The sequence below is a fragment of the Chlamydotis macqueenii genome, chromosome 1 (assembly GCF_036417535.1).
Source record: "Chlamydotis macqueenii isolate bChlMac1 chromosome 1, bChlMac1.mat, whole genome shotgun sequence".
Taxonomy (NCBI): Eukaryota; Metazoa; Chordata; class Aves; order Otidiformes; family Otididae; genus Chlamydotis; species Chlamydotis macqueenii.
In genome coordinates, this window is record NC_141556.1 from 207,459,193 (window position 1) to 207,469,760 (window position 10,568).

General features: G+C 48.9%; 1 protein-coding gene across 1 annotated transcript; it reads left to right on the top strand.

Annotated features, from left to right (window-relative positions):
• Nucleotides 1-4,304: 4,304 nt before the first annotated feature.
• FZD4 (frizzled class receptor 4) lies at nt 4,305-9,247 on the top strand. Its single transcript, XM_086739650.1, has 2 exons — nt 4,305-4,566; nt 5,523-9,247. Exons 1-2 carry the CDS (start codon nt 4,318-4,320, stop codon nt 6,849-6,851), a joined length of 1,578 nt encoding a protein of 525 aa, XP_086595776.1. The 5' UTR covers nt 4,305-4,317; the 3' UTR covers nt 6,852-9,247.
• The last annotated feature ends 1,321 nt before the right edge of the window (nt 9,248-10,568 follow it).

Genomic DNA, 10,568 nt, shown 5'->3' on the forward strand with positions numbered 1-10,568 from the left:
TCTGCAGCAGAACAGAGATGAGCAGCATGTCAGGGGGCCTACCCTCCAGACTCCATTGCTGGTGCTGTCTGGGTCTCCCTTGGCAGAGCGAGCTGGCTCACATGGAGACACCAAAGGCAGGAACCTAAGCAAGGTATCCTGAGAGCATCAGGAGCCAGCTCCCACTGGATCAGGCCCGGAAGGATCCTGCGATGCACTATGGCAGGTATATTTGCACACACTATATACTTTATTTTAAGGTCTAGGACACATTCAGCCCCATGGAGATCAATGGAGATCAATCTCAGTTGATTCAACATCATCGAATCAAGAGTACGACTGTGCACTGCCTTGTGCACGCAGATAAATTTGCTCTCTGGCATTCCCACTCATATTATATATTTATATTTTATATATATTTAAAACATACATATATATGTATATATGTGCATATGTATATATATGTATACATAATATTCATGTGTGTGTGCGCATGTGTATATACATGTATATACATATATATACCTTGTTGGGGCTGTTCAGCCTGGAGAAGAGGAGGCTCCGGGGAGACCTGATAGCGGCCTTCCAGTATCTCAAGGGGGTCTACAGGAAAGATGGGGAAAAACTCTTTAACAGGGCCTGTTGCGATAGGACGAGGGGTAATGGTTTTAAAATAGAAGGAAGCAGATTCAGATTGGACATCAGGAAAAAAATTTTTACCCTGAGGGTGGTGGAACACTGGCACAGGTTGCCCAGAGAGGTGGTGGATGCCCCATCCCTGGAAACATTCAAGGCCAGGTTGGATGGGGCTTTGAGCAACTTGATCTGGTTGGAGATGTCCCTGCTCCTTGCAGGGGGGTTGGACTAGATGACCTTTGAAGGTCCCTTCCAACCCAAACCATTCCATGATTCTATGATTCTGTCATCTTGTCTAGGACCAAAGAGGTGATTTTACTTGCACATTTGACATGAGTGTCACTCCTGCGGGAGAGCTGAGCCATGTTCTATAAGTACAGTTCAGGCAAACACCAATGCATTGGAAATGTTCAGAGATGAGTTATGAACCTTCTCAGATACCCTGCAAGACGGTGAAAGACTCTAAGAGATGCTGGTAAGCATTATTTATTTTTCTAATGTAAAAATATGCCCATAGCTTTAATAAATATGAAAAAAAAAACCCAAAACAACATGTACACACTTAAGGGGAAAATAGTGATAACCAGATAATAATAAATTATAAGTAGGATTTCATAGTCATGTAAGTCCTATCATGTGGATTGCTTTCTGCAAGTGTCTGCCTATCCTAGTTGAATCTAAAGGCACCAAGGGCACTTAGGCGACGAATTCAGACATGGCCATGAAGACTGTAAAGGATGGTTTGGGCTGGCAGTGCTTTTCAAACAGCAGGGTCCAGTCTTGCCCCTTTAAAACCAAGAGAATGATTAAAAGAATTGGAAAAGATGCCTTACAGTAAGAAACTCAGAAAGTTCAATCGACTTTGCTTACTACTAAAGGGTCAAAGGGTGAGTTAATGACAGCCTAAGATTACCTACAGGGATAATCTCAGTAATGACTTCTCAACCTGGCCGGTAAAGGTAGAGCAAAAGTCAGTGGCTGGAAGCTGAAGATAACTCAGACTAGAAACCAAATATAATTATTGGTGGCCACAATAAATAACAATTATTGGAGTGGCTTCTGATCCTTTAGCGAAGGCAACCTTGAAATTGAAATCAGATTTATTTAAAAAAAATACACTGTAAATCAGGCAGTAATCGAGGAAGGAATATGGATTGTGCTGTTCCGGATTCAGGTCAGCGTCTCACGCTGCCCGGTGATGTAAGAATCCAGAAACCCACTGTCCTGAACGTTTCTTACTTTGATCTGGTTAAAGAAACTCATGCACATGCTTATCATGGTGACATTTAATCACTGTTAATATATGCATGAGGTTCAAAGCAAGGTAATTACCATTTTTTCCAACTCCGACCTCTCGTATGACTTGCCACCGCCTCTCCCAGCGCTCTTGTTTTGAAAACTAATTCCCGTTATCTAAGAGACTGTCCAAAGCAAACACAGCAGTGTAGCACTTTCTAATGTTTATTTTGTGTTCTCAAAGAAAAGGCAATAGCAGCAGGGGGGCTTTTTGCAGGGGGGAAGAGTTCTCCTAAAAAGGTACTCATGTGCCCTCTGAGTGTAAAAAGTCCCCCTGCCCGTTTGCTGAGCCCAAGGACGGGGTCCGTGGGCAGAGCGTTTTGCTGCGTGACTGCTGAATATGCAGTAGATGAATTTTTTTCATGGGAATTAAGCAAAAGTCCTACGCTGGTAGCAGCAACCTCTGCTTCGGTGCCTTGCAGCAGGAGACTGCAAATGAAAACGAAAACAAAGATTTATAGTTTTTAAGGTCACCGTGATCCTCCCTCCAGACTTCTTTTCTACATAATTTGGACAAAAAAAAAACCTCCCAAAACTTCTCTGCCTCCTGTTTTCAGGTATTTGACTGTATGGAGAGCGCCCATCACCCATTCCCCGCGCTTGTCCGACGACAGTGATAAACTCAGCGGGGCTGGGAACAGCTCGGCGGGCATGTGTAGCACACCGTCCGCGTTTGCGGATTTTATCATCTGCCCGGATTAGCAGCTGAGCGCCGCCGGTCACGGACGGCAATGCTCGGGAGTAAATATGGGCCTCGCGAGATACAGGTCGGGCTGTCGACTCCATCTTGCCTGACCTTGGGACTGCAACACTGTCTGCCTGCCTGTTTAAAAAGTTGAGATAATATTACTCGTCTGCCGCACAAGGATTTTGTGAGGCTGGAGGCACTGTTTATTGGAGCCGGCTGTAAAGAATTAACGGTGGGGAGAGCTATGTACGTATCTATGTTCATGAAACCTGAATGAAAACACTGTCTGTCTTGCTAGAGGAAAGGACACTTAAAACCCATCAGTCCCTACAACAACGCATGCTCACACACAGGTTTCCCGCATCTCAGAGGGGGAAAAACCCGGCAGGCGATGAAAACCTGCGGTGGCTGAGCACAGGGCTCTTGGTACCGTGGGATTTGCTGTGATTCACAATCTCGTGCCCAGAAAGGAGCCATTCTTAAGCACTGCCTTGGTCTGTTAGTCTTAGTCTGAGCCTGGTGATGGAGCTGGGTGGCAGTGGGGAGAAGCGAAGGCACCGAGGTGCGTATGGAGGCGTTGCGGCAGCGCATGCAACATGCCACAGGCCACGCACACACAGCAAGAGGTCGCTTAACCGGGGTTTTATAAACGTTTTCAAAGTGCTTTACAAACAGTTCACTAATAGATGACATATTTTGGCTGAAGGCACAACCAGCTCAACCAGATTTTATTACAGGTAGAAATAATACCCAGAGAATTTCAGTGCGAGCCTCCTTTCTCTGCTCTTAATCCCACTGACACGTTAAGGGTCTGCTTAATCATCCAGCCCTTTCCTCTCCAAATCCACAAATGCTTCGTCCAGACTTATTTGTTTTACAGAGATTTATACAGATGCTGGGAGGTACCCAGCAGTGCCCTCCAGGTTTCTTGGCCCCAGTGAAAAAGAAAAAAACCCTCAAAACACTAAAACGCGGGTGTAACCCAGTGCTGCAGTTTAACTAATTAGGGAGAAGAGGTGGCATCTTAGAAAAGCCACCCTGGCTATTTTTAAATTGGCCGTGAAGAAGCTGAGTACCCTTGGCTGTAAAATGACAGGTCAGGGGTGAGGGAAGGGCTGGGGAGCAATAAGCATGAGCCCAAATGTGTGTGCGGGGGTCTCAGCCCACCCTGTCCCTGAGGGGCTGGGCTGAGGTGCCCCTGGTGAGCCCCTGGGACCAGCACCCGTGCTGGGAACACACGGCGGGGACACTGGGAGGATGGGGATGGCTCACAGTGGCACCGGGAGGGAGAGAAGGGCGCCCCTTTTTGGGGAGAGGGCACACGGGCAGGATGGGGCGTCCCCAGCGATTAGGAGGTCTGGGGGGCATGCGGCCAGCAGCAGCGCTGCTGCTTCTCGTGGGTGCAGGTAGGACCCCCCCCACCTCCACTCCGCGGAGGCGGGGCCGGGCTCCCCGGGGCGGGAGCGGCGGGCGGGCGCGGGGCGGGGCCGCCCCTCCCCTGGGCAGTTTCCCGGCCAAGGCCCTTTAACAGCGGGGCCGCCCCCGGTCCCTCCCCGTTGGAGCCGGCCCGTGCGGCGCGGCCGGGGCCGGGGCCGGGGCCGGGGCCGGGGCCGGGGCCGGGGCCGGGGCCGGGGCCGGGGCCGGGGCCGGGGCCGGGGCCGGGGCCGGGGCCGGGGCCGGGGCCGGGGCCGGGGCAGCACTCGGTCGCTGCTCGGGCCATGGCGGGGGTCGGCGGCGGGGGGCGGCTGCTGGCCGTGCTGCTGGCGGGGCTGCTCGCCGGGGCGCGGGGTTTCGGCGAGGAGGAGGAACGGCGCTGCGACGCCATCCGCATCGCCATGTGCCAGAACCTGGGCTACAACGTCACCAAGATGCCCAACCTGGTGGGACACGAACTGCAGGCGGACGCCGAGCTGCAGCTCACCACCTTCACCCCCCTCATCCAGTACGGCTGCTCCAGCCAGCTCCAGGTGGGTCCGGGGGTCCCCTTTGTGCGGGACGAGGTGCAATCCCCTCGGCTCGGTCCCTATAAAACCAACCGAGAGTCCCGTCCCAGCTGGGCAGGGGGGTGCGGGTGGGGGTGCGGGGGCGGCTCGGTCCGGTGCAGCCGGAGCTGTGGTCAGGTCGCTCCCCTCCGTTTCTGTTGTACCCGAGGTGCTGCCGCCCAGTACGAATGGGAAACCGGCTCCTGGGGTAACCCCCTATACTCCACTCACAGGTCCTCGCCCCCCACGCGGGGGTTTCGTTCCCCGGCGAACCGGAGGGTCCGCGTCTTCCCCACTGGCGTGGGAACGAACCCCGGCTCGCGTGGCGGGACAGGGCTCCCCACGCAGCCCCGCCTGAGGCTGCCCCGGCGCAGAACCGCGATCCTGCAAAAGCCGCGGAAACGCCGACGTTCTGTTCCCCTTCTGAATCCTCCATCACCTCACGGTGAAGGAAAACAGACGTTCTTCTAGGAGGATCGTGAACCAAAGTCACTCAACAAACGCCTCTTCTCCTCATTGTTTGCTAGCCGTGATGGCCAGGCAGTGCCTAGCACAGATACATGTATTTGTTTAAACCGCTTCAATTTGCTTCTTTGCTTTCCTAAATTGCACCCTTGAGGTTGAGATCTGGCTGAATCCCACTCGCTTTATTGGAACTGATGGGCTAAACTTATGCGGAGCTGATCTGGGGAGTAAAATGTTCAGGCTTTGGCTTCGGACCACATTTGAACTGAAAGGAGACAAGATTTTCAGTTTGGGGTTTTTTTCATTCTTTGTTTTTATTGTTCTTGGTTTATTTGTTTTATGCCGTTTCCTGTTTTTTAAGGCAAAGGACCAAATATTACTGTGAAAAAAAAAAAAAAGAAAAAGAAAACTTGTTATATTGCAACCTGTTTAACTTTTCCTCTAATGCCCTTGTGATTCCTGTTTCTTTCTTGCAGTTCTTCCTTTGTTCGGTCTATGTCCCGATGTGCACGGAGAAGATTAACATCCCCATAGGTCCCTGTGGTGGCATGTGCCTCTCTGTCAAAAGACGATGCGAACCCGTTTTAAAAGAATTTGGGTTTGCCTGGCCGGACAGCCTAAACTGCAGCAAATTCCCACCCCAGAACGATCACAACCACATGTGCATGGAGGGCCCGGGAGATGAAGAGGTTCCCCTTCACAGCAAGACTTCCTTGCAGCCTGGAGAAGAGTGCCACAGCATGGGCTCGAACTCGGAGCAGTACATCTGGGTGAAGAGAAGCTTGAACTGTGTCCTGAAGTGCGGCTACGACGCCGGGCTCTACAGCCGGTCGGCTAAGGAATTCACAGATATCTGGATGGCTGTGTGGGCCAGTCTTTGCTTCATCTCAACTGCCTTCACAGTCCTGACCTTCCTGATTGATTCATCCAGATTTTCCTACCCGGAGCGCCCAATCATATTTTTGAGCATGTGCTACAATATTTATAGCATTGCTTATATTGTGAGGCTAACTGTGGGCCGGGAAAGGATATCCTGTGATTTTGAAGAGGCAGCAGAACCTGTTCTTATCCAAGAAGGTCTTAAGAACACAGGATGTGCTATAATTTTCTTGCTGATGTATTTTTTCGGGATGGCTAGCTCCATCTGGTGGGTTATTCTCACATTGACGTGGTTTCTGGCTGCGGGACTCAAGTGGGGCCACGAAGCTATAGAAATGCACAGCTCTTATTTCCATATCGCAGCCTGGGCTATCCCCGCGGTGAAGACCATCGTCATTTTGATTATGAGACTCGTAGATGCAGATGAGCTCACCGGTCTGTGCTACGTTGGGAACCAGAACCTAGATGCGCTGACGGGCTTTGTCGTCGCTCCGCTTTTTACCTACCTGGTCATTGGGACTTTATTCATTGCAGCGGGACTCGTGGCCTTATTTAAAATCAGGTCTAATCTCCAGAAAGATGGAACTAAAACTGACAAACTGGAAAGGCTGATGGTCAAAATCGGTGTCTTTTCAGTGCTGTACACCGTCCCAGCAACGTGTGTCATCGCCTGTTATTTCTATGAAATCTCCAACTGGGCCATTTTCCGCTATTCAGCAGATGATTCCAATATGGCAGTGGAGATGCTCAAAATCTTCATGTCCCTCCTGGTGGGTATTACGTCAGGTATGTGGATCTGGTCAGCCAAAACTCTGCACACGTGGCAGAAGTGCTCCAACAGACTGGTGAACTCAGGGAAAGTGAAACGGGAGAAGAGAGCAGATGGTTGGGTGAAACCTGGGAAAGGGAATGAGACCGTGGTATGAGGAAAAGGACAACACCCCGATGGTCTGACTGCTCTCCCATGAAGGACTGGTCATGTGTAAGCACTGCGGAGTAAATGTTGGGAGTAGGGGGATGGTTACACAACCTATCTCTGGGAGATGGAAAAAAAAAAAGCCTTAAAGAATAAACAACAAAAAGATCATGCTGCAGATACGATAGCCATAAACCATGCTGCCCAAAATAGGAAAGCCCAGGGAGGCTTTAAAAGCTGTGAAATAACCAAACATGTTATCTTCCTTTTTTTTTTTTTTAAAAAAAAAAAAGGCAGAATGCAAGATACTGAAGTCTTTAGAAGCTGAGGGACTGTAGCCCCCAGCTGTGGGATGTTTTCTTTTAATCATTGTACAACTGATGGAGGAAACGTGGTCCAGGGCCAAATTCTGGGCTGATTTAGGGGCCAGGACCTCGGTTAGATGTCTTCTTTCCGAGTTCAGCATCGTGAAAGAAGCTGTTGCTGAGTGTTGTGTCTTTATGCCCTGGGGAATTCTGTTGCTCCCATACGCTGCACAAATCAGCCAAGGATCAGGTCCTCCAGCAAATACCAAAGTGAACTTTCCAGGTCTGAGAGTTACCTGTGATGAGTAGGATTTAGTGAGGTGTTAGTGAGGATGATTCATTGTCATCTGCTGGTCCACTAGAGATTTTGACTCCTTTTTACCATCTATAATCTGGTCTGAATTGAGACTTGGCTCTGCCTCGAGCAGGAATTTGGACCTCCCTAGGTCCCTTCCCACCTGAATTATTCCATGGTTCTATCAATGTTTCTAATATTTTAAAAGCTTTACTCAAGGCTGTTATCAGAAGTAGAGGAGTCAGTCAGAGCTGGGAAACCATTGTGTGGTCTTTTTGCATCGATTATCATTACCTGTCTGCCTCCGTCCCTGTCCCTTCAGGTGCTCTCGCTATTTCCAGCGGACTATTTTATTCTGCTGCATTTAATAGCTTTAAATAAAGTCTTACATTATAGTGTTCCTTCCTCCAGGAAAGAGAAAAATAAGTTGGAGGTCTTTTCAAACAATGCCAGTTTTCTCCAAGTAAACTTATCTGGCTTTCTCTGGAGGCCCAGTGCATGAAGCAATTAAGTCTTAATATATTTCGTTTGGTGCGATGGTATCTCTGCAGACGCCAGTCTGGGGAGAAGTGAAATGTTAAGTTCCTTGGCAACCTCATGTTCACACAGATCAGTTGTGTAATTATGTGTGTCAGTTACAATTAAAAGAACATTCTCAGCCCATGACATCGCAGTACAGCTGACTGCCTCACAACGATGCTCCAATTGCTCACTGACACCTACGGAGAATTTTTTTTAATGTATATTTACATTAAGAAAGTGAGCAGACTTTCAGTCCTCAGGAGCGAGAGACATTTCCAGTTTTTGTAAAGGGACCCCAAGAGACGGATCCAACTTCTTGGTGAATAATGCTGTTTCATAGCAGCTGCTGAGTTTTCGTAGCCTTTTTCTTTGAGGAGGCATGGGCTTGTGCTCATGGGGAGCTCAAACTTTGTGTCGGGGGCTTGTTTGGCTCATAAGAAAGGTGATGCAAATAAAAATAGCCCAGAAGCATTTAAGAGAACACTGTTTGGATGCTCTATCCATTTGAAGGACTTTTGGTTTTATCTGTGTGCCCTAAACTTTTGCTTCATTTGTTTATGTGGAGCCTGGTCAGCTGCGGAGTATCCCCCCCTGTGCCCCAACTCGCACGACCTTGGAGGGCAGCTGAGAACAGGCGCTGCTTTATTACAGTCCTCGCTTTTCACACAGGTGCCCCATCTGCTTCCCAAACCACAACTCATTCCTGGCCGTGAGCACTAATTTGTCCCAGAAGCGTGTATTGTTTCAGTGTCAATGTTGAAACATGTGCTAGAGCACATTTAAAAAATAAAAAAAAAAAAAACAAACCCAAAAAAACTCAAACCCCAAACAAACCCTAATTGCAGTCTTTGTGGTTGGGCTTCCTCTCCAGCAGAAGAAGTGACAACTTGACATGTTCTGCTCAAGACACACAAGCATTGTCTTGGCCAATGCCGCGTACCAGCCAAGCCTTTGCATTGTCTCTTGTTGTTAGTGTTGTGTTTGGATCAGGTTAATTCCTCTGTGGACAAGGAGTTCTGTAAGTAGGAGCTCTTCAGATGGCCGAGCTTCTCCATCCTGCGATCTTGCTCCTGGCACAGCGAGGGATGTGAAATCAACAGCTGTACGTTGACTTTCAAGAGGCGAGGATGCAATTGGAGCCTTACGTTGTAACCGAGCATTGGGCTGTGCCAAGGTGTCATGTTCACTCAAGTGTCTTTCACTCTGAAATGGTTTGGAGACTCTCCTGGCCAATCTGACCCGTGTTGGACCTGACCAATTCAATAAATGGCATTTTTAACCCTATTATGTACGCAGAAGTGAATATTAAGTAGTCCCTTGTTATCAGATGCCTGTGGACTGTGACAGATGGATGTCCCCAGTGATTTGAGATGTTGGAAGTGAATGGGATGAGGACAGTGGTGTGTAGCCCTCTGAGGGACCTGGGGGGAATGTTCCATTAAAGAGTGTGATAGACTTAAATACTGTGGGGAGGAGGTGGGCTGGGGAGCGATACCAGCTGCTGTTCCTGAAGGAACATCATTCCCAAGCATTCAGAAGGACGCTGTACCAACCCAAAGTGAGATGAGCTGTTGTAGCAATGAAATCGTTCCGTAAATGTGTTCATCCATGTGTGTTTACCTTGCCGTGCTCTGGGGCTGTGTGAGGTCACAGCAGATAGCCTAAAACCCAGCCTTGGTGAAGAGCAGGGTATCTGCAACTCGTACGTTCTCTCATTTCAACGTTATGAATTTAAAGCCAAAAAATGTGTGACTAATCCTGTCTTGGAAGTGCAGTTGCTGCGGTTATACAAGTGGAAACTGCGGCAGTTACCTTCCCTGCGCAGTCCCTGCTCCCTTCTCCCCGCCCGGCCCATGCTCTCCTCACTGCAGGTTTTGGAAGCATCTGCTGGAGAGGTACAAGCTTAGCTCTTACATTAAACAGACAAGTCGGTTCCTTTTTTTTTTCTGATTTTTAAGGAAATAGACACTGATTATTTTGGGGTGTACAGAAAATATATCTACTTCGATGTATGTACTGTAAATTTCTAATTTATCACTGTAAAAAAAAAAACAAAAAAAACTTTGCTATTTAATTTTTATATCAAAATAAAATTTTAACCTCTGTGGATACCTAAGGTTTTCCTGGCAGCCCTCACGTTTTTGGTGAGTTTGTTTCTTAAATTGGCTTCATGATTGTTGGAAGTGCTTTTTTTTTCCCCCTGAAGGAAGAAGGACTGAAATGCTCACGCTGTGGTGAAGGGATGCTCCAAACGGATTAATCCAGCACGGTTTGGATCTAAATGTGGGTTGTGAGAAAAAACTGAGAACAAAATGGCATTGGGCAACGGTGAGAGTCCACGCGTGCTTCAGGGCTGGCACGCGAGGTGGGCAGAAACCCTTTGAAAGACGGCTCACAGGTCCCGGGTGCCAACTGGGGATGCAGCTGGAACTTTTGGCTTGTCCAAGTGTGTCCCCAGAACTGAACGGAGTGCAAGGTGGAAACACAACCATCTGCTGCTGTGTGACTGCTGTGGAGCAGAGCCTCCCGTAAGGCTCCTTTGTATTTCACATGTTATGGAGGATGTGCATCCAAAGACACACTGAGTGTTCCGATCTGGGACGTG

Coding starts and splice junctions, on each gene's coding strand:
- FZD4 (XM_086739650.1), top strand. CDS start 4,318: ATGGCGGGGGTCGGCGGCGGGGGGCGGCTGCTGGCCGTGCTGCTGGCG. Junction 4,567..5,522: donor GCTGCTCCAGCCAGCTCCAG/GTGGGTCCGGGG, acceptor TCTTTCTTGCAG/TTCTTCCTTTGTTCGGTCTA.